Source organism: Hyperolius riggenbachi, chromosome 1, assembly GCF_040937935.1.
Source record: "Hyperolius riggenbachi isolate aHypRig1 chromosome 1, aHypRig1.pri, whole genome shotgun sequence".
Lineage (NCBI taxonomy): Eukaryota > Metazoa > Chordata > Amphibia > Anura > Hyperoliidae > Hyperolius > Hyperolius riggenbachi.
In genome coordinates, this window is record NC_090646.1 from 338,522,519 (window position 1) to 338,546,735 (window position 24,217).

The 24,217-nt window shown below is 42.9% G+C and overlaps 1 protein-coding gene across 3 annotated transcripts in view; it reads left to right on the forward strand.

Moving 5' to 3' along the window:
• The window catches only part of AP3D1 (adaptor related protein complex 3 subunit delta 1), a 177,487-nt gene that overhangs the window by 62,049 nt on the left and 91,221 nt on the right, over positions 1-24,217 (forward strand). For all 3 annotated transcript variants that reach the window (XM_068233969.1, XM_068233971.1, XM_068233970.1), the window contains exons 8-9: positions 16,352-16,425; positions 17,372-17,421. In XM_068233969.1, coding sequence (XP_068090070.1) covers positions 16,352-16,425; positions 17,372-17,421 — 124 coding nt within the window. The remainder of the gene's footprint in view (positions 1-16,351; positions 16,426-17,371; positions 17,422-24,217) is intronic.

The following is a 24,217-nucleotide window of genomic DNA, read 5'->3' on the forward strand; positions in this document are numbered from 1 at the left end:
CCTACTGTAAGTGACGGTAACATTATTATTGATTTATATAGCGCCAGTATCTTCCGCAGCACTGTACAAAAGAATACAAGGTATAACAATACAAAGCATACAATACAAACATTTGATACAACACAAGAGGGTATAACAGCTAAAACAGTGAACAAATTAATAACATATTTTACACAGAGGTGTGTGTGTGGGGGGGTATGTACACCCATTACACAGCATTGCGAGACGAAAGGGAAGAGAGCCCTGGCCAAAAGGCCTTACAGTCTAAACGTTTAAGGTATAGGACAGTATGTAAAGGGAAGCTGTGTATGGTGTGGTATAAGTGGTGGTTAGAGGGCGGTGTCCTAGGTAGTACAGTACAGGGAGTGCAGAATTATTAGGCAAATTAGTATTTTGACCACATCATCCTCTTTATGCATGTTGTCTTACTCCAAGCTGTATAGGCTTGAAAGCCTACTACCAATTAAGCATATTAGGTGATGTGCATCTCTGTAATGAGAAGGGGTGTGGTCTAATGACATCAACACCCTATATCAGGTGTGCATAATTATTAGGCAACTTCCTTTCCTTTGGCAAAATGGGTCAAAAGAAGGACTTGACAGGCTCAGAAAAGTAAAAAATAGTGAGATATCTTGCAAAGGGATGCAGCACTCTTGAAATTGCAAAGCTTCTGAAGCGTGATCATCGAACAATCAAGCGTTTCATTCAAAATAGTCAACAGGGTCGCAAGAAGCGTATGGAAAAACCAAGGCGCAAAATAACTGCCCATGAACTAAGAAAAGTCAAGCGTGCAGCTGCCAAGATGCCACTTGCCACCAGTTTGGCCATATTTCAGAGCTGCAACATCACTGGAGTATCCAAAAGCACAAGGTGTGCAATACTCAGAGACATGGCCAAGGTAAGAAAGGCTGAAAGACGACCACCACTGAACAAGACACGCAAGCTGAAACGTCAAGACTGGGCCAAGAAATATCTCAAGGCTGATTTTTCTAAGGTTTTATGGACTGATGAAATGAGAGTGAGTCTTGATGGGCCAGATGGATGGGCCCGTGGCTGGATTGGTAAAGGGCAGAGAGCTCCAGTCCGACTCAGATGCCAGCAAGGTGGAGGTGGAGTACTGGTTTGGGCTGGTATCATCAAAGATGAGCTTGTGGGGCCTTTTCGGGTTGAGGATGGAGTCGAGCTCAACTCCCAGTCCTACTGCCAGTTTCTGGAAGACACCTTCTTCAAGCAGTGGTACAGGAAGAAGTCTGCATCCTTCAAGAAAAACATGATTTTCATGCAGGACAATGCTCCATCGCACGCGTCCAAGTACTCCACAGCGTGGCTGGCAAGAAAGGGTATAAAAGAAGAAAAACTAATGACATGGCCTCCTTGTTCACCTGATCTGAACCCCATTGAGAACCTGTGGTCCATCATAAAATGTGAGTTTTACAAAGAGGGAAAACAGTACACCTCTCTGAACAGTGTCTGGGAGGCTGTGGTTGCTGCTGCATGCAATGTTGATGGTGAACAGATCAAAACCCTGACAGAATCCATGGATGGCAGGCTTTTGAGTGTCCTTGCAAAGAAAGGTGGCTGTATTGGTCACTGATTTGTTTTTGTTTTGTTTTTGAATGTCAGAAATGTATATTTGTGAATGTTGAGATGTTATATTGGTTTCACTGGTAAACATAAATAATTGAAATGGGTATATATTTGTTTTTTGTTAAATTGCCTAATAATTATGCACAGTAATAGTCACCTGCACACACAGATATCCCCCTAAAATAGCTAAAACTAAAAACTACTTTCAAAAATATTCAGCTTTGATATTAATGAGTTTTTTGGATTCATTGAGAACATGGTCGTTCAATAATAAAATTATTCCTCAAAAATACCACTTGCCCAATAATTCTCCACTCCCTGTATGCTTGCCTGAAGAGGTGAGTTTTCAGATTGCGCCTAAAAATAGTAAGTGTGGGTGAGTGGCGGATGTGTTGAGGGAGTGTGTTCTAGAGGAGGGGAGAGGATCGAGAGAAGTCTTGTAAGCGGGAGTGGGAAGATGTGATCAGGGAAGAAGACAGAAGGATATTGTTAGCAGAGCGGAGATTGCGTGTAGGATGGTATCTGGAAATAAGTTTCTTAAGATAGGAAAGAGCAATGTTGTGGAGAGCTTTGTAGGCAAGAGTAAGGATTTTAAATTGTATCCTTTGTGTAACTGGCAGCCAGTGAAGGGACTGAAAGAGGGGGCTTGGGCTGGAGAAGCGTAAGAAGAGGTGGATGAGTCGTGCAGCAGAGTTCATAATCGTGTAGCGGGGCTAAACGGTTGTCAGGGAGACGGCAGAGTAGAGAGTTGCAATAGTCTAGTCAGGAAATGATCAGGGCATGCACCAGAAGTTTGGTAGTGTCCTGTGTTAGAAAAGGGCGGATGCGGGAGATGTTTTTCAGGTGGAGGCGACAAGAGGAGGAGAGTTTCTCAATGTGTGGTTTGAATGAGAGACTTGAGTCCAATATTACACCTAGACAGTGAGCCTAGGGGACAGGCGATATTGAAGTGCCATCAACAGAAATAGAGATGTCTGGCAACGGCATTGATTTGTGAGGTGGGAAGACTACTATTTCAGTCTTGTCCATATTGAGTTTTAGAAAACGGGAGGACATGGAGGCGATGGCATGGAGACAGTCTGGGACATTAGCTGTTAGGGTGTCCAAGTCACGTGCTGAAATGTAGATCTGAGTATCGTCAGCGTATAGGTGATATTGGAAACCATAGGAGCTGATGAGCTGACCGAGACCATATGTGTAGATGGAGAAAAGGAGAGGTCCGAGGACTGAGCCTTGGGGAACTTGTACAGTGAGGGGACGCGGAGAGGAGGTAGTGCCGGAGTAGGCAACTCTGAAGGTCCTATCTGAGAGGTAGGAGGAAAGCCAGGAGAGAGCAGGACCCTGAATGCCCATGGATGAGAGGATTTGGAGAAGTAGGGGGTGGTCCACAGTGTCAAAAACGGAAGAGAGGTTGAGGAGGATACGAATAGAGTAGAGGCCTTTAGATTAGCATTCACCAGGTAGTTTGTTACTTTAAGTAGGGCAGTTTCAGTTGAGTGGCTGGGGCGGAATCCAGATTGGAGGTCGTCAAACAGAGAATGAGCAGTGAGGTTACGGACTAAGTCAGTGTAGACGTGGCGCTCAAGTAGTTTAGAAGAGAAGGGGGAGGAGAGAAATGGGTCTGTAGTTGGGCAGGGAAGAGGGGTCAAGAGAAGGTTTTTTTTTTTCAGTATGGGCGTTATAAGGGCTTGTTTGAAGGAGTATGGAACTATGCTTCTGGTGAGAGAGAGGTTTAAGAGGGAGGTTAAGGCAGGTGAGATGGTAGAGGATACGTGAGTAATGAGGTAAGAAGGCATGGGGTCAAGGTGGCATGTCGTGGGACGTGATTTAGAGATGAGAGAGGAGACAGTGAGTTCAGTTAGTGGTGAGAAGGTTGTTGGGGAGGATGCAAGGTGTGGTGTATGTAGGGGAAGAGGAGGCTGCTGGTTAAAGTTTTTTCGGATGTTGGTGATTTTATCACTAAAGAAGGAGACAAAGTCCTTGGCTGAGATGCAGAGTGGAAGGTGGAGGTGGGGGCCGGAGGAGAGAGTTGAATGTAGCAAAGAGTAGTTTAGGGTTGTGGGAGTGTAAGGAGATTAGTGAGGAGAAGTAGGAATGTTTGGCTGCTGTGAGGACCTGTCTGTGTGCAAAGCCTCTTTGTAACTTTGAAAATGCTCAGGCAAGTTATTTTTACGCCAGCGCCGTTCAGCTATCCGGGAGAGGCGTTTCAGTAGTTTGATCTCCTCGGTAAGCCAGGGTTGTCTAAGGGCCTGGCGTCGGTAGACTGTGGAGGGAGCCACAGAATCAGTGGTTGAAGTTAAGGTGCTTTTTATAATGATCCGCTGCTAATTCAGGGTCCGTAAAAGAGGATAGAGTATGTAGAGGATGCAGAGAGGTTGATGGTGTTTGGGGGTTGAGATTGCGAATGTTGCGGAACTTGTGTACAGAAGTGTGTCGTGGGGATGTGTAGGGACAGGATGGAAGGATGTTGAATTTGAGTAAGTTATGATCAGACAGTGGGAGGGAAGAGTTTATTAGTTTGGATAGGGAACAGCCAGTAGTAAAAATTAGGTCGAGAGTGTGGCCGTCAGTATGGGTAGGCCAAAGTGTGAAGTCAAAGGAAGTGGTAAGTGACAGGAACTTGGAGACAGGAACATACGAGAAATGTAATTTATGGCTCATTTTACTGTGAAAAAAAATGTACTTCTTATTTGCATATGTGTGCACATATTTTAAATTTTACAGTTTTTCGCTGTAGTGCCTCATTAAGTAGAAAATATGATAACATGTTCTATTTTTCAGATAATAGTCCTCCATAAAACCTTTATATATACTGTAATAGATGTGCTTAGTCCACAAAAATGAAATAAACCACTCAAGAAATAGTTACTTCTGCTGCTTCAATAAAGCAGTCGTATTTTTAAAGTCAGATATACATATCTGATTGTGACTGTACAGTATATATGATGTGTACACAGGACACGTGCACGCGCACGCACACACCTACACACACACCTACACCTCTAAATAACATCTATGCTGTAAGAATAAAGCCGGATGTGTAGCTGTGTCACTAATAGAGATGGTCAATGAGATGCAAATCATTCATTCTGCGTTGATCCTGGTTTATGCAAATGCATGCACTCCCTTTGCCCATGAAATCAAATAATTTGATATGTTGTTAAAATTTTGTTTCGTGACTATGAATTAAAGGGAACTTAAGACAGATGAAAAGAAAAGTTTTTGGTTTTTTTTGTTTGTTTGTTTTTATACATACTTGGGGCTTCCTCTAGCCCCCTTCAGGCTAATCCAGTCGCTGTCCTCCTCAGCCACCTGGATCTTCTGCTATGAGTCCCAGTAATTCAGCCAGGAACATTTTGCACCTGCACAATAGTGCTTCGAAGGTTTAGTGCGCTCCCAGCAGCGGAGTGTGTGCATGCGCACTATGCCTAACTGGCCCAAGTACCTGGACCCATAGCAGAAGATCCAGGTGGTGGAGGAGGACAGCAAGGGACTGATTAGCCTGAAGGGGGCTGGAGAAAGCCCCATGTATGTATACAACTTTAATTTCACCTGTCTCAGGTTTACTTTGTTACACAGTAGAACTATACTCAACATATGCACTCCCCACAGAGCTGCAAGGAATCCACCTGGTTCAGATTGTACATGAAGAATGTGTAATAGAGGAAGAATAGCCTCATTCTCCTGCAGTGTACCTGCACATGACTCTTACATGTACCCACAGTCACATTGCCTAGGGCCTGATCCATGTTCAGATTGTGCATGAAGAATGTGTAATAGGGGAAGAATCCCCTCATTCCCCTGCAGAGTACTGCACATCACTCTTACATGTACACACAATCACATTGCCTAGGGCCTGATAGATGTTCTTTGTTCCTGTCTTCTACGAGTACTCTTACCAAGGACTAGTTTTAGTCTGTGACTAAAAGTATTAAAGAAGATCGGCCGGTTGGAGAGGTAAATGGAATCCTAACCTGAGAAGTCGGGAGTCGGTGGATTTTTGTACCGACTCCACAGCCCTGGTTTTACTTCTACTTTGTGCATCAGGCCCAAAGTGTTTCATACCAAGCGCTTAATATAATATCCTGTGAACAATATGGGTTTGTATCATGATGGATTACTTGACACGCGATACGGTAAATCGGTAAAAGGCCTGGGTCATATACAGTAAGGCAGATGTCTGAAAGTACAGAAGGACAGAGGCGGAGACAAGGTTGAGAACTAGCAGGGGTCATACACAGAAGATCAGATGACTGAAAGTACAAGGGCTAAAGCAGAAACGAGGTCAAGGAAAAGCAATAGGTCATACTGAGTAATTAAAAAAAAAAAAAAAAACTGCTCAACTAACGGATAAATATATATTTGCAGAACTGCATATATAAGAAACTTGCTAAAGCCCAAGTAATAACAATTAGCAAGACCCACAACAACCAGCTAACTGATCGCTATCACGGGTGAGGACACACTGCAGCCCAAGGGCTTAAATACAGGAAGGGAAGGATCAAAGGACAGCCCTCAGGAAAACCAGCCAATAACCGTAATGAACAGAGAGCAGCTGACTATTAATTCCCTTAGCCAGGAAGTGTCAGCTGACAGCGTGTCAGCTAACACTAATATCTCAGAGAACGTCTCAGAGCATAAAAGCTTGTCTGAGTTGCGCGCGTGTGGCTGGGGAGAGTGGATGAACATGCAGGATCAGCCACCACCGCAGGGGAGCTGGGGATGCTGCTGGAAGCATTTCTCTGCAGAGCTCTGTCTCTTGAGCTGGCTGCAGATTTGTTGGAGCTGCTGGCAGGTAAGATCATTACAGTTTGTGATTATTTTAACCATTTCTGCCGCCCGGACGTGATGCTCACGTTCAGGCGGCTGCGGTGCCGCGCTTCGGCGCACGATCGCGGGCGCGCCCCCGTGCTGTCCCCAGGTAGCTTTGGGATCAGTGAACGGGAACATGGTTCCCAATCACCGATCCATGTCCCCAGCAGAAAAAACGAAGCGCTCTTACTAGAGGCTTCAGTATTTCTGCAAATAAATTTTCCGCGTCCTCCTCCTTGTGCTTCCACTTAGGCCTGGTGCACACCAGAGGAGTTTTTCTGAGCGGTTTGAGTTTTTAAATCTGCTGCTAATGTTATCCTATGTGTCTGTGCTTACTGGAGCAATAAGATATTGTAAAAAAAACCCATAGCATTACATTGGGAAGAGCTTTTGAAACCTCTAGCGCCCAAACGCTAGAGGTTTCAAAAGCTCTTCCCAATGTAATGCTATGGGTTTTTTTTTTACAATATCTAATTGCTCCAGTAAGCACAAACACATAGGATAACATTAGCAGCAGATTTAAAAACTCAAAACGCTCAGAAAAACTCCTCTGGTGTGCACCAGGCCTTAGCGAGAAGCACAAGGAGAAAAAAAACTCAAGGTGGCCATCTTGTGGCAGAATAGTAAAACTACATCTACATCTTTTTTACATTACAATTTACACATATAATAACAGTAGAAAATGAACTGTTTCCCACACCAAAATATTACCCAAATAAAAATTTTAATGGAAAAAAAAAATTGCAAAAAAAAAAAAAGGGCCCCAGGGTCTGAACTTTTTAAATATGCATTTGAAGGGGGATATACTACGAACATTTTTTTAAAATTATAAGCTTGTAAATCGTGATGGACGCAAAATGGAAAAAAATGCACCTTTATTTCTAAATAAAATATTGGTGCCAAACATTGTGATAGGGACAAAATTCAAATAGTGTCATAAGCGAGACAAACAAGCAAATAAAAATGCATAGGTTTTAATTATGGTAGCGTGGATTATTTTAAAGCTATAATGGACGAAAACTGAGAAATGAATGTTTTCCATTTTTTCTTATTAACCACTTGAGGACCACAGTCCTCTTTAAGGACCAGGCACTTTTTTTCCATTCAGACCACTGCAGCTTTCACGGTTTATTGCTCGCTCATACAACCTACCACCTAAATGAATTTTGGCTCCTTTTCTTGTCACTAATAAAGCTTTCTTTTGGTGCTATTTGATTGCTCCTGCGATTTTTACTTTTTATTATATTCATCAAAAAAGACATGAATTTTGGCAAAAAAATGATTTTTTTAACTTTCTGTGCTGACATTTTTCAAATAAAGTAAAATTTCTGTATACATGCAGCGCGAAAAATGTGGACAAACATGTTTTTGATAAAAAAAAAACCCATTCAGTGTATATTTATTGGTTTGGGTAAAAGTTATAGCGTTTACAAACTATGGTGCAAAAAGTGAATTTTCCCATTTTCAAGCATCTATGACTTTTCTGACCCCCTGTCATGTTTCATGAGGGGCTATAATTCCAGGATAGTATAAATACCCCCAAAATGACCCCATTTTGGAAAGAAGACATCCCAAAGTATTCACTGAGAGGCATAGTGAGTTCATAGAAGATATTATTTTTTGTCACAAGTAAGCGGAAAATGACACTTTGTGAGAAAAAAAAAAGTTTCCATTTCTTCTAACTTGCGACAAAAAAAAATGAAATCTGCCACGGACTCACCATGCCCCTCTCTGAATACCTTGAAATGTCTACTTTCCAAAATGGGGTCATTTGTGGGGTGTGTTTACTGTCCTGACATTTTGGGGGGTGCTAAATTGTAAGCACCCCTGTAAAGCCTAAAGGTGCTCATTGGACTTTGGACCCCTTAGCGCAGTTAGGCTGCAAAAAAGTGCCACACATGTGGTATTGCCATACTCAGTAGAAGTACTATAATGTGTTTTGGGGTGTATTTTTACACATACCCATGCTGGGTGGGAGAAATATCTCTGTAAATGACAATGTTTTCTTTTTTTTTTTTACACACAATTGTCCATTTACAGAGTTATTTCTCCCACCCAGCATGGGTATGTGTAAAAATACACCACAAAACACATTATACTACTTCTCCTGAGTACGGCGATACCACATGTGTGGCACTTTTTTGCACCCTAACTGCGCTAAAGGGCCCAAAGTCCAATGAGTACCTTTAGGATTTCACAGGTCATTTTGCGACATTTGGTTTCAAGACTACTCCTCATGGTTTAGGGCCCCTAAAATGCCAGGGCAGTATAGGAACCCCACAAATGACCCCATTTTAGAAAGAAGACACCCCAAGGTATTCCGTTAGGAGTATGGTGAGTTTATAGAAGATTTTATTTTTTGTCACAAGTTAGCGGAAATTGATTTTAAGTGATTTTTTTTCACAAAGTGTCATTTTCCGCTAACTTGTGACAAAAAATAAAATCTTCTATGAACTTACCATACTCCTAACAGAATACCTTGGGGTGTCTTCTTTCTAAAATGGGGTCATTTGTGGGGTTCCTATACTGCCCTGGCATTTTAGGGGCCCTAAACCATGAGGAGTAGTCTTGAAACCAAATGTCGCAAAATGACCTGTGAAATCCTAAAGGTACTCATTGGACTTTGGGCCCTTTAGCGCAGTTAGGGTGCAAAAAAGTGCCACACATGTGGTATCGCCGTACTCGGGAGAAGTAGTACAATGTGTTTTGGGGTGTATTTTTACACATACCCATGCTGGGTGGGAGAAATAACTCTGTAAATGGACAATTGTGTGTAAAAAAATCAAAAGATTGTCATTTACAGAGGTATTTCTCCCACCCAGCATGGGTATGTGTAAAAATACACCCCAAAACACATTATACTACTTCTCCCGAGTACGACAATACCACATGTGTGGCACTTTTTTGCACCCTAACTGCGCTAAAGCGCCCAAAGTCCAATGAGTACCTTTAGGATTTCACAGGTCATTTTGCGGAATTTGATTTCCAGACTACTCCTCACGGTTTAGGGCCCCTAAAATGCCAGGGCAGTATAGGAACCCCACAAATGACCCCATTTTAGAAAGAAGACACCCCAAGGTATTCCGTTAGGAGTATGGTGAGTTCATAGAAGATTTTATTTTTTGTCACAAGTTAGCGGAACATGACACTTTGCGAAAAAAAACAATTAAAATCAATTTCCGCTAACTTGTGACAAAAAAATAAAAACTTCTATGACTCACCATACTCCTAACTGAATACCTTGGGGTGTCTTCTTTCTAAAATGGGGTCATTTGTGGGGTTCCTATACTGCCCTGGCATTTTAGGGGCCCTAAACCGTGAGGAGTAGTCTGGAAATCAAATTCCGCAAAATGACCTGTGAAATCCTAAAGGTACTCATTGGACTTTGGGCCCTTTAGCGCAGTTAGGGTGCAAAAAAGTGCCACACGTGGTATCGCCGTACTCGGGAGAAGTAGTACAATGTGTTTTGGGGTGTATTTTTACACATACCCATGCTGGGTGGGAGAAATAACTCTGTAAATGGACAATTGTGTGTAAAAAAATCAAGATTGTCATTTACAGAGGTATTTCTCCCACCCAGCATGGGTATGTGTAAAAATACACCCCAAAACACATTGTACTACTTCTCCCGAGTACGGCGATACCACATGTGTGGCACTTTTTTGCACCCTAACTGCGCTAAAGGGCCCAAAGTCCAATGAGTACCTTTAGGCTTTACAGGGGTGCTCAAAATTTAGCACCCCGCCCACTTGCCAGGACAGTTAACAAACCCCACAAATGACCCCATTTTGGAAAGAATACACGCTAAGGTATTCCATGAGGGGACAAGTTAGCGGAAAATGACATTTTGTGAAAAGACAAAACACAAAACCACAATTTCTGCTAACTTGTGACAAAAAATAAAACATTCTATGAACTCACCATGCACCTCACAGAATACTTTTGGGTGTCCTCTTTCCAAAATGGCATCATTCGTGGGGTCTGTCCTGGCATTTTAGGGTCTCTGCAATCATTACATGTATGGCCAGTATTAGGAGTTTCTGCTATACTCCTTATATTGGGCATAAGGGTAATGCACTGTGGGCTGAAAGGAAAAATGAACGTCAAACAATCAATCAATATGGATGAAAAAATATCTGCCAAAAAATTTTGAAAAAAAAAAAAAAAAAAAGAGGAGGAAGGCGTCTGCCAGGACATAGGAGCTGCCGCCCCAAAAATCCAAACCCACCAGCTCGTATGCCCTGGCAAACCTGATTTATCCATTCACACCGATCGATGTGGATGAACAAATCATTACCAGAGTTCTTTTTTGATACAAAGTGTTTGCCAAAGCATATGAATCCCCAACACCACTCCTCGGCCCATATGCCTCGGCAAACGTATCTTTTTGACTGCGGAGGAGAAATCTCGTCCTGCAGCGCTGCATGCACCGACTTGTGTGTAAGCTGACAGACGCGCAATGTTCTGTCAGGATGCACCATCAGTACTGCAGCTGGTTAGTCGTTCGCTCGGTCCACCTGGAAGGTTATTGGATGGAAAAAGAGAAAAAAAAATACAAAAAAACCCAAAAAACAAGCAAGCAGCAAAGCAATTACTTCATTAACATTAATAACCTTTGAACTTTTTTAATAAAAAACTTAACATTGCAAACCAAACATTAACTTCTTTGCTTACCTGTTTTTTTTTGGTTTTTTTTAACTTACCTCCCGAGGACAAACCTCTCCTCCCCCATGGAACAATGTGCGAAGTGCAAATCGCAGAGTTGTGGCGAAATACATTACGCAATTTGTCCCAAGTGAAAGGAGAGGTTTCTGGCAGCCCTGTGTATTAGGGTCTCTGGAAACCCGATGTTTGGTTTCACACTGCATATTGACATATCCGGTGGGTTGAGCCCGCCGCACCGTATCGTCCAAAACAGACCTTCAGGCAATACCACAAGAGTAGCATTCGGCCTAGTAATGAACTGCGTCGCCATAGACTAACATGACTTCCGGGCCGATCGATATTGCCACAGAAGCCACGCAGTAACGTAGGCATGCACTCGCGTTAAGTCAAGCACTTCCGGCGTAGGGGGGGACTGCAAACTGTGACTTTTGCTAGGCATTTTGCCCTAACGCATCGCAGCAGTGTGAAATAGCACTAAGAGACCCTTGTGTGCCTACCGCTGTGTGTGGAGTTCCCTACTCTCTAATAGTGTACCTGCTCGTGGTACCTCTCAAAACACTCCCCTAGGCATAGGCCAGGCTGGTCAGGACAGGTGGGACAATAAACAGTGGTGTCACGCCTTATTCCAGCCCTGCTGCAGACACGACAGCGTTTTCTTCGGATTCGTTGACCTGGGGTAGTCGGAATTGGATAGGCGTAATGCCTTCCATGCAGCCGGCTAGTTGCATCTTGGGGTTGGGCCACGGCACCTCCTGGATACAGGAGTTCCATCACGATCTGTTTATTAAATTGAATAAACGATCCAGTTCTCCCAGCCTTACTGTAGAGAACAAAGCTGTTGTAAATTGCCAATTGAATGAGGTAAAAAGACACTTTTTTATACCAGCGTCTTGTTTTTCGGGAAACTAAATAGGGCGCTAACCTCTGGTCGGTGAAGTCCACCCCTCCCATGTTAGTATTATACTCGTGGACGACAAGGGGTTTTTCAATGACCTCAGTTCACCGTTGAATTTCAACTGTCGTGTCTGCGTGAATGGTGGACAGGAAGTAAACCTCCCTCTTGTCCTTCCATTTCACCGCGAGCAGGTCGTCAGCACACAAGGCGGCCCTCTGCCCCCGTTGAAGTCTGGTGGTAATGAGCCGTTGGGGGAAGCCCCGGCGACTAGGCCGCACGGTGCCACAGCATCGGATTTTTTCTATTTTTAAGTGCTGAAAGAGGCCCACACTTGTGTAATAATTGTCCACAAAAAGATGGTACCCCTTCTGGAACAAGGGTGACACCAAGTCCCACACAACCTTTCCACTGCTCCTCAGGTAGTCAGGGCATCCGACCGGCTCCAATTTTGAGTCTTTTCCCTCATAGACCCTAAAATTAGATGTATAGCCTGTGGCCCTTTCACAGAGCTTATACAGTTTCACCCCATACCGGGCGCTCTTGTTTGGGATGTACTGTTTGATGCGAAGGCGCCCGGTAAAGCGTATGAGGGACTCGTCTACGCAGATGTCCTGGTCAGGGGTATAAGCATCTGCAAATCTGGATGACAGGTGGTCTATGAGGGGTCGAATTTTGTGGAGCCGGTCAAAAGCAGGGTGGTCACTTCGATGACAGGTTTCGTTGTCATTGAGGTGCAGGAAGCGCAGGATGTTCTCAAATCGTGTCCTGTACATGGCAGCAGAGTACAGGGGTACATGATGTGCTGGGTCCGTAGACCAATAAGACCGCAACACATTCTGCTTTACTAGTCCCGTGTGAAGGAGAAGGCCCAAAAAAATTTTAATTTCGGAAACTTGGACTGGTTTCCACCGAAAAGGCTGGGCAAGGAACTTTTCCGGATTGGCGGTTATATATTGTGTGGCCTTACGGTTGGTGTCTGCCACAATTAAGTCTAAGAGATCCTGGGTGAAGAACAGATAGAAAAAGTCTAGGGCCGATCCTAGATTATCTGTCTCCACCTGGACTCCAGACTGGGCGGTGAAAGGGGGAAGTACGGGTGCGGCGGAATCAGGGGATTGCCAATTTGGGTTTGCCAGGACCTCTGGTAAATTAGGGGTAGTACGGGTCCGTCTTCTTGGTGGCTGCGACTGGGATCTTACTGCACGTGCCACCGAACCAGTTTCAACTTCCATGCTGGTGCTCGCCACTTCACCAGGGTTTACGGAAGTACTGGTGCTAGGTCCAGGAGATGTTGTGCTGCTGGTGCCTGCCCCACCATGAAATCTCAGACCAGCACGAACACCACTCTGCTGCCCTTGAGGCTGATCCTGCGCCACCTGCGGTCCAACAACATGGGGTGTGGTACGCCTTGCTTTAGCGGGGACCTCAACCTCGTCATCCCTATCGGTCAGTGAGCCACTGCTCAATTCAGGTTCAAACTCTGACCCGGAAGATTCGTCGAATGAGGCGTCCCAATCGTCCTCATCCGACTGGGCCATGTACCTGAGAACCTCATCATCAGAATACCCCTTTCTTGCCATGGTGGGCTGCTAAATTTAGGGGGTATTCCTCTGAGACTACGCAGAAAAAAGAGCACCTACCTAGCAAAAGGGAGTATTTGAGAGGTAGAAAGCTGTGGTCACTGAGTTTTGATAAAAAATAAATAAATCAAAACTGAGGTTTACAGTGCCACAGCTATTGTACAGTGTTTTTTGCAGTGATCAGAAAAAAAATTGTCACTGCGGTGGGGCGGGCTGAACGCAAGTGCAGGCGAGCGATCAGGCCTGATCGGGCAAACACTGCGGTTTTTTTTGTGGATCCTAGTGACCCTAATAGATCTGACTGCGATCAGTAATGATCACTTACAGATACTATATAGTACCAATGTTGATAAGCGACAGTGATGATGCTAATTAGTGACTGTGGTGCAGTGGGCTGAGCACTAACTGACACAAAGGGGCCTAGCTAACTGGCCTAACTGCTAACACTAGTGATACTAAAAAAGTGACAGTTTTCACTGATCACTGTGTTTAGATCACTAGGATAGTGACAGGGGGGTGGTGGTGAGTGGGGAATCAGAGGCAATCAGAAACAATCACAGGACAATCAAAGGCAATCGCAGGCCAATCACAGGGCACTCAATTCACGGGACAATCAAAGCCAATCACGGGACAATCAAAGCCAATCACAGGCCAATCAAACCAATCACGGCACAATCAAAGCCAATCGCGGGACAAAGCCGATCACGGGACAATCAAAGCCAATCACAGGCCAATCAAAGCCAATCACAGGCCAATCAAAGCCAATCACAGGCCAATCAAAGCCAATCACAGGCCAATCACGGGACAATCAAATACAATTACAGCACAATCAAATTGAATGTCAGCACAATGAAATTGAATGTCAGCACAATCAAATGCAATTACAGCACAATCAATTACAATGCACTGGAAAGGTGATTGGGGGGGGGGGGGGTCTGAGGGCGATCAGAGGGTGTGGGGGGTTGACTAGGTGTCCGCACGGGGCAGACTGGGTCCTGATCTGGTGGGTGGCAGACACGGGGTGACGATAGATCAGTGAGGGATTACAGGGGAGAATAGATGTAAACAATGCACTGGGGAGGTTATCAGCAGGGGGGGGGGGGGGGGGGGCTGAGGGTCTGGGTGGGTGATCAGGTGCCCCCAAGGGACAGTTTAGGGTCTGCTCTGATGGGTGGTGGTGACAAGGGGTGATAGGCAGGTGATAAGCAGGTGATAGACAGGTGATCAGTGGGTAAGGCAGCTGTATACAAACGTATACAGTATACAGGGGGGTGGTCTGGGGGGGATCTGAGGGTAGGGAGGGTGATCAGGGAACCCTAGGGGGCAGTTAGGGACCTACCCTAGGGGATAGCGTCCCTAGATAGTGACAGGGAGTGATTGATGGGTTTTTAGGTGGGTGGTGGGGTGCAGATACTGGTGTGCTGGGGTGGTCAGGGGGGGTTCTGAGGGCTAGGGTGGGCGATCGGGGGGTCTGGGTGGGCTAAAGTGTGTGTTGCTGTGCTTACTGTCATTGCTGCCGTCCTCTCTGATGGTCGCACGACGAGTGACCATCAGCGGAGGAGGCAGCCAGTATAATACACTTTGTTACAATAACAAAGTGTATTATACACTCTGATTGGCCAGATCGCGCAAGTTTGAAACCCGCCGGCGCTGCTGATTGGCCGGCGGGTTTCCGAGTAGGGTGGGCGGAGCCTATTGCCGGCGGCGATCGCGTCATTGATGACGCGATCGCCGCACAGCCACCGCTGATGCCGCCCCCGCCGATGGGCGTATTGCGGTCGTTTGGGCCCGGACTTTGCCGCCGCCCATGGGCTGGGGGGCGGTCCTCAAGTGGTTAAAGTGGACCCAAATAAAAATACAAGATTTCAGGAATAAAATGTATTTTCTAAATTATAATAATAAATAGCATCCTTTGTTCAGCTGCATGGTGACAAATATAAAATTTTTGACATTTATTGGAGAAACCCCTCCCTTCCTTTCAAATTGCCAGGACAGAATTCGGCAAACTGGTGGAGTAGGTGGTTTCCGGCAAAGGAGGAATTGCTAATGGCTGCCACCTGTATAACCCTAGTTATGAAAAGAGAAGGGTGAAAAGCATGCACTGAAATGCTCATAGGCTTGACGGTGTGTTTATTTATCTTTGTATGTGTCAGAATGGTGCAACTAAACATTTTGAATTAAAAAAATGTTTGGTTTGGGTCCGCTTTAATCCTGTTAAAATGCATGTATAAAAAAATTATTCTTAGCAAAATGTACCACCCAAAGAAAGCCTAATTAGTGGCGGAAAAAAAACAAGATATAGATCAATAAATTGTGTTAAGTAGTGATAAAGTTATTGGCAAATGAATCAGAGGTGAAAAATGCTCTGATGCATGAGGTGAAAAATCCCTGTGGGCTGAAATGGTTAAACATATGCACCGATGCGATGATGACTTGTTGATGATCTATAAACGTATATATACGTGTATATATATAATCTATAAACGTATAGATAGGCACTACACACCTTTGGCAGACTTTCGCTACAAAACTCCTGATATTTGACTGCTGTGATAAATCTTTACATTTCTTTAGGTCATTACAAACTAATTAACGGTTTGTACCAGCAGATTTCAGTGGTTTATTTTCCTGTTACATAAACACAAAGGGCTCTTTTTTTTCCCCATGAAATCCATTCACGTTATACTGAAATCCTAGTTCAGTTACTTGAACATTTAATTGAATTGAATTGATGTTGTGCTTTAATAATTTTAGCAATAAAGTCCTAATTGATAAATGAATCCCATTTTCTTTTCCTGCTTGCCGTGATTAGTTTGGAGCACTTACTCCCTTGGAGCCACGACTGGGAAAGAAACTTATTGAGCCTCTCACCAACCTCATACACAGGTAATTAAATGGTTTATTTCAGCATGGTTCCACTGATTTTAATACTGCCGTCCTTACTTAGAGACACTTAAGCCTGAAATAAAAAATCAGTTTTACTCATTTGGGGCTTCTACTATCCCCCTGCAGTTGTCCTGTGCCCTTGCAGTCACAATCGGATCCTCCTGTCCCCCTCCACCAGCTATTTTCAGTTTGCCTATAGGCCAGGCCAGCGTAGCCTTCTACGCGTTCCCGTCCGCAATAGTTTCCTGTGATTATTTTGAACATATGCACTGATGCAATGATGACTTGCAATTCATGTGATGATCTATAAACGTATGAGTAGTTTCACCAGTTACTGCCTGTGTAAAGTTCATACAATTTAGATAGGTACTACACACCTTTGGAAGACTTTTGCTCCAAAACTTCTGATAATTGACTGCTGTGATTAAGCTTTACATTTCTTTATCAACTCCATATAGTATGAGAGTTGACCTACACAATCTGTCCATAGCATTCCAAATATGTTAACCCTCGTACTGTACTAGATGGAGGTGGTAAATAGGCCATTTATTGACCAATCCAAAATTGAAGTTGTGTACCGAGCCTTAGAGCAAAGGGGGGACTTTATTGCGCAGTATATTTCTGATATGTATGCCGTAGCTTGCTGAATGGGCCACCTCACCGATTAGGGGGTCACCCAATATGAAATTCAAATTTGGAGCCCAAGGGAAAAATTGGACTTTCTCAGATTTGGTGATTTCAGAGAAGTTTTTTATAAGATAAATTAGTCCTACTAGATGATACAGATATTTGGCATATTGATATGTATAGGTATAGAGATGTACATTTTTGGTTTACCTTAAAAAAATTTCCATTTGCCCTTTACATACAAATTTGCTATGAATTGCTATTCTGTATATTGCCTATATATCTGACCTGATTGAAGAGCTTTTTTTCTTCCACACAGCACATCTGCAATGTCTCTGCTCTATGAGTGTGTGAACACTGTAATCGCAGGTAAGTGAAGCATTGGGGGAGACATTCTAGTTATTCTCCTGCCTTCATTGACCCACTGGCGCTTAAGAGAACTTAATTATTGACTGCAATTAGTAGTGCAATACAGTATAATCATGCACCTTTACCACCATTTATGAATATAGAGATTTGCAGTAGGTAGAGGTTTCAGTGTTATTTTGAGTTATTCATTTGTTGCAAAGAATATGAAATGGTACACAGACCATAAGAGTAAAAGATCTATTGAGTAATTTATCTGCCATACAGTTTGCAGCTGCTATTCATGAAAATAGAAATCTAAATCTGAAATCTAATGCTATTTTTCTTATGCTAGGTACACACTATGAGATTTTCTGGCAGATTTACTGACAGATCGATTATTTTCAACATGTCCGATCTGATTTCCAATCGTTTTCCAATTGATTTCCTATTGAAGTGAACGGAAAACTGTCAGAAATCGATGAGACATGTTGGAAATAATCGATCTGACAGTAAATATGCCAGAAAATCTCAATTATTTCTAACGTCTCATCGATTTCTGACAGTTTTCTGTTCACTTCAATAGGAAATCAATTGGAAAACGATTGGAAATCAGATCGGACATGTTGAAAATAATCGATCTGTCAGTAAATCTGCCAGAAAATCTCATAGTGTGTACCTAGCATAAGAATACGTTCAGTGATGCTAGTTCTGAAAAGACAGAAATTTGCGGTTACGTGTCATCTTTAAAATGTTTAAAATGTGAAATCTGTTATATAATCTAATCTTCTTTCCTTTGTCGACTCAGGCAGGAATGTGCTGCTCTGCTTGTGATAGGATAGAAGCTATACACACCCTCTCCAAGCCCCCTCCAGGCTCTGTATGAGTCAGACTGAGCTTCTCTCAGCCTATCACACTCTGGTTAGCAGCCATGTCTTTTGTTTGTAAACACTGCCTAAAACTGGCAATTACAAGCCAGGATTGCAGCAGGGAGTGGCAGAAACAGCACAGAGGGGCCCAGGAGAACTTAATGAATAGAATGGTATGCTTTTTATTGTAAGAATTTTAGAGTACAGATTCTCTTTTAATGTGCAATACAGAAAAATGTAGCAGACTGTCCATTTTTTTATTTATTTTTTCACGCAGTACATCACAGAAGAAAATCTGGATTACATGGAAACTAGCCCATTGACTATCATTAGCATGCTTTCTAATGCAAATATTCCTTCCGAAAAAAAAGTAAAAATCTCTTTGATGGAAAGTTAGCCAAAGTCTGTATTCCTGCCAACCTTGCATGGATATATTAGTGTATGTAGTCTGGGGCTCCCCCCCCCCCCCCAACGCACCCAACTAACCATCCTAATATGTGCCTTATCTCCCAAACTCCCCCACCCCAGCAACAGTGCTGGTAAAACTGCCGGCAGAGTCCTGCGCATTGTGCAATTAAAGCATTTTGCAGTACATGGGTATCATGCGTTGCACAAGTAGCATAATGCTTGCACGGCTTTTTCACCTATACTGTGTGAATCAAGGCTGTCATTTCCAGCTCCAGTAGTCACTCCACCACCCCTCAGTTGTCATTTTTCTCTGGAGGCCTTCAACACGGTCAAATATATTTTGGCTTCAACACTGTGCAACCACAACATTGTCAGTTTAGCCCCCTAGTGGTATAGAGTAGCCTGACTCGTCCAGGGAAAATTAGCGAGTCAGGCTCGTCCAGTAGTTCTAAGGCACGGTTCCTTTTTTCACGTGTTTTTCACGTGTTTTTCACATTAAGGAAAAAAAGAAAACGAGACAAACTCAAATTATTTCAGACATGCAAGAGAATGCTCATCCTAGGTCCCAGGATTTAAATGAGATAGGAGGTGCTGAGGGGAGTGGGCAATTTACATACAAATATAAAGAGTGGAGAGAAAAGCGGGTTGGCACTATGTTGTAGGCAAGAGTGCTTTGGCAGTCTATAAGGTGCCCCTATTTCAGCATGATGATGCGTGCTCTGGTATAGAATAAGCTGAACAGAGTGGCAGGAAAGAAAGTAGGCGGAGGAAACCGGCACTGCAAAGTAGCTGATGATTTAATCTTCATTGACGTGAATAGTAACACATACAAAAACGTACATAACGTGGCTGGCTGGTATATAAGGTAAAATTCAGATGTAGGTGGGGTACCTGGTGGTGCGGTGGGTGCTGGTAGGCTTAAACCACCAGCACCCACCGCACCACCAGGTACCCCACCTACATCTGAATTTTACCTTATATATCAGCCAGCCACGTTATGTACGTTTTTGTATGTGTTACTATTCACGTCAATGAAGATTAAATCATCAGCTACTTTGCAGTGCCGGTTTCCTCTGCCTACTTTCTTCCCTTACATACAAATATATACACACAAACTATTTCAGGTTTAAGCTATGTATAGTATGTAGATTTTTATTGTCCTAGGTGTTTGTCCAATATTATCATTAATAATCCGCATTTGATGTTTCCTGTCCAATCAATACTGTGACTGTATTGTAACACATGCTAATTACTTTACACTCAAAGTTTCCTACCCCTACCAGCCTGTTGCACAAGAGGGTACCAAAAAGGTCCGTGCTATCAAAATGAAGTCTTTGAGTTTACAAGCACTGCAGTATTTTGCTTCAAAGCTAGTTCACTGTAACAAGGAATCCTATGTGAAACTGCTTCCTTCATTATGCCACAGCAAGCAAACCTTTCACATATCAAACATAGTTGGGAGCATATTTTAAAGAGGAACTTTAACCAAGGATTGACCTTAATCCCAATCAGTAGCCAATGTCCTCTTTCTCATGAGAAACCTTTTCTCGAATAGTTCATGATATTGAATAATATTGTGGTGAAACACCTCCCACAGTGTGATGTCATGACCATGGACCTGACAGTTTGCTGTCTGTGAACTTCATTGATTGTTGGAAATAATGTCTTTTTCCAACTGCCAAGCAACCACTATCACCCTCTGTGCATAGAACTCTCAGTAACGAGCATTCTGTACAGATCAGATCGGAGGCAGAACTAAAGATGTCACCACCAGTGATCCATTTCAGAATGTACATCAGGGAGAGGAAAGATTTTAGAATGGGCAAACACTTACTAAATAATCTATAAATTAATAATCTATAAATTTTATTATTTTCATTAAAGTCCCTCTTTACTCTGAACCTTTTATAGCAGGATTATACCTATCATGAATCAGACCTCACACTATTTACAAAATGGTTAGTATAGTGATAAGAGAACAACCGTTCATAAGCAAATCACATTGCTTGTAAATAAATACTGATATTATTAAAATGGAGCATATGCCTTTTAACAACCTTGCATTATTTTGTACCGAGGTAGTTCACCATGGTGATGTTTTCTTTAGCAGGCTACTTGCTCAGTTTTGTTTGGTGTGGTGTAGTTCAAAGACTGTAAACTGAAATAAAACCCTTCACACTTCAGCTACACAATTTGGATTTGTTAGGATAGAATGGTAGGAGTTAGATGAATGTCCAGAAGTATGCTATGTCACCAGGGATTACTATGGTAAACAGACGTTTCAGGTGTGGCAGCAATGTCCTGGAAAAATAGGGAGGAGGTTCCAGGCTGTAACAGAATATTTAAGATTCTAAGGTAAATGTTGTTTGTAAATGGTTTCCTAACCTAGAAGAAGGCTTTAGTCGTTTGGCAGTTGTGAAATGATTGTCTGATGCTGCACTAAGGTTTTAATGAGGTTACATTGCATTAGTGGAATCTGCAGTGGCAGTGCTTTCTTTACAAGCTTGCTGCCAGAAAACTAGTCATCAGCCTCAGCATTTGTACTTGTGCTGCAGCCCTGTGGAAGATCCCACTGTGCACCTGCTGTGTTTCCTGCAATTTTAGTGACTGATTTCTTCCGCCACATCTAACACACAGCAGTGTACAGTATTCATATTTATCCACCATGATTAGTCCAGGAATTTCTGACCAACACCTTTTTTAATTAGAACTTCCTGGAAAGGCAGGGAATGGATTGGGAGTGCACTACGCAGAGTATATAATATGCTGCAGGAGAGCTGCCTGAATTTTTATCAGAGTGCTGTGCAGAATGTGTTTGTTCTTATAACAGGAAGAGGCCGAGGTTATTATTCTGACAGCTGTTAGCAATTTGCTCCTGTGAAAACAGATAAATGAGATCCTAATAATTCCTATGAGATGCTATTTAGTCTAGTTTGAAATTGGTTTAATCAGATGCTCTTTCTGACAATTTGTTCTGGTCCAGTTCTAAGCTGCCTACAGTTCTTTTTTTTTTTTTTTTCTTTTTTTAAAGATTCTTTTATTTTGTTTTAAATTTCAAGAATAATAGTACAAGCGGTACATAACAGGCGTATAATAAGTGATAAGGTCACAATAAAGGTGATAAATATAACGTACATGATATAACTTACAACATTTATCAGCATATTTAAAGATGTAGGGTGGCAAGCCAGCTCCGCCCCATAAAGAGCAGTATAAAGACTAGTATTGTTGCAAGGCCCAATGGGAAGTATAACAGCGGTATGGGGTATGTGAGATCAACAAGGGGCTAATGGGATATGTTGTTATCAATGAAGCGGAAAAGTTATGATAAATGCTTAATTTAAGAGACAGAGCCCAATTGGGGTCATACAGCTGCCTACAGTTCTCATGACATTGGCATGCAAACTGAAGTTATTAGCATCTCACAGACCATCTGTGTCACCCATGCAACATTTCATAATATAATGTAATATACAGTACTCTAATTTAGTCCCTCACCTCCAAAGAGTGCATGGTTGAGAAGGAAGCAGGTGGCGGAGTATAGACTTGGATGTTGTATTTTGCTGCATGCAGATTGTGGAAGACCTGTTACTTTAAGTGGATCCGAGATAAACGTACTCATTGCATAATTGTGTTCCTTTCATATTGTTTATTGGGCATTCCTCAAGCCAAATACTTTTTTGTTTTAATACTCTAATTCCCTATAAACTAAACAAGCCTCTCCCACGGCTTTTCAGAGAGCCTTGGCATTTTCAGGAGGAGGGGAGGTGTTACTATTGTAGCCAGAGATTTCAGAGGCAGAGAAAGAGGGGAGGAGGAGGGGGAATTAGGTTTCCACAGGCTGAGTGCTGGAGATGCAGATCAGCTTGCCTGTGTGTAATGTTTACAAACATGGCTGCAGTCAGTGTATCACAGGAAGAAATAATCATATTCTGTTGAAGCTGTTTGCAGCTAGATTTGTGTAAACTATCTAAACTTTAGATAAGATATATAGACAAGTTACTTGTTATAGTTTTTCACCTCAGATCCGCTTTAACCACTTATCTAAAGGTAACTTGGATGTAAAAGATAGGTTATTTCTTTTGCAAGCACTCGTATGGCGCTGTGCTAGAGCCAGTTAGTTGGCTTTCTGCACTGCAGCTTTAAACAAAGCCTTTGTCTTGTTTTTGAATTCTCATAATACAGTGCATAATGCAAATGCATTATTGAGCGGTGTAGATTTCTGTGGTGTTTTTACATTTCACATCAGATTTGAAGATTTTTTTTTTTTTTTTTTATTAATTTGGAAATGCAGTGTAGAGCGCTAAATAAGATTAACCACTACAGGATGACTCGCTGTGCATTTATTCAGGGCCGGATTTAAAGCTCAGAAGCCTATAGGCCTATATATGTAGTGCTGTAGCGCTTGTCAACCAAAAAATAAATCTATTAAATTGGCTGCAATGACTAAATGGGGTTACTCGCACCCCCACCAAACACAAATCAATATATTTCAAAACAACTCATGCACCTGAGTGTACCATCTCACTTCAATTTATTCAGCTTCTTTAAATATGAATCACAATACACCATAAAAATTATATATAAAAACATACAGTAAATGTCATAAAATAAATCATAAAATAGACTCTGAAAACTTCCAATAGTATCTCAACAAGAACATACAATATTCTCATCAATTATCCCATGGAACAGTCCACTGAGCAGGCTTCTTTATCTATGCAAATGCTTGCACCTATGAATAAAGCAGTAGGCAGTCTCTACTAATATTGCACCTTTTCATATGTCCACAGACTCCTTTACAATAGGCATAAATGCTTCCACATATCACCACCTTCGCATTAGATCACCTTGGAGTTTACTATGAAGGGATTCTACTGTATCTCGGAGGGAAGGGCGAAGTGAACCCAATCCTTGGAGTTTTGACTCCAAGGATTGGGTTCACTTCGCCCTCCCCTCCGAGATACGCAAGTTATGTAAACTACAAACTATAACTAGGAGCCGCATGGTCGGCAAAAGCGGAATTTAATGGCAGAGCTGTCTGTGGCCTAATAGCCTATAGCCTATATCACCCCTCACACACACCCTTAGACATTCAGATGTGCTTCGCTACCTCCACCCCCGTGCCAACTATGGGTGCCCCGGTATAGGTTAGCCAGCTATAAGTGCCCCACCATAAGTTTGCCAGTTATAGGTTAGCCAGCTATGGGTGCCACCATATAGGTTAGCCAGCTATAGGTGCCGTGGTATAGGTTAGCCAGCTTTAGTTGCTACAGTATAGGACAGCCTGCTATAGGTGTTGTGCCAACTACCTCCCTCCCTCTGCAGAGCGGTAATAAGAGACTCACCGGCTCCTGACATTCCAGTGATTGTCGTTGAGAAGCAGCAATGCGTCCAGATCTGTCTCCATGGCTACATCGGGTATCTCTCTGTGTGTGTGGTGGGTCACAAGCACAGAGACCCGCTGTAGCTATGGAGACGGCGCTGCTGAATGACATAATCGCTGGAACGTCGGGTGCCAGTGAGTCTCTTCTTATTACCAC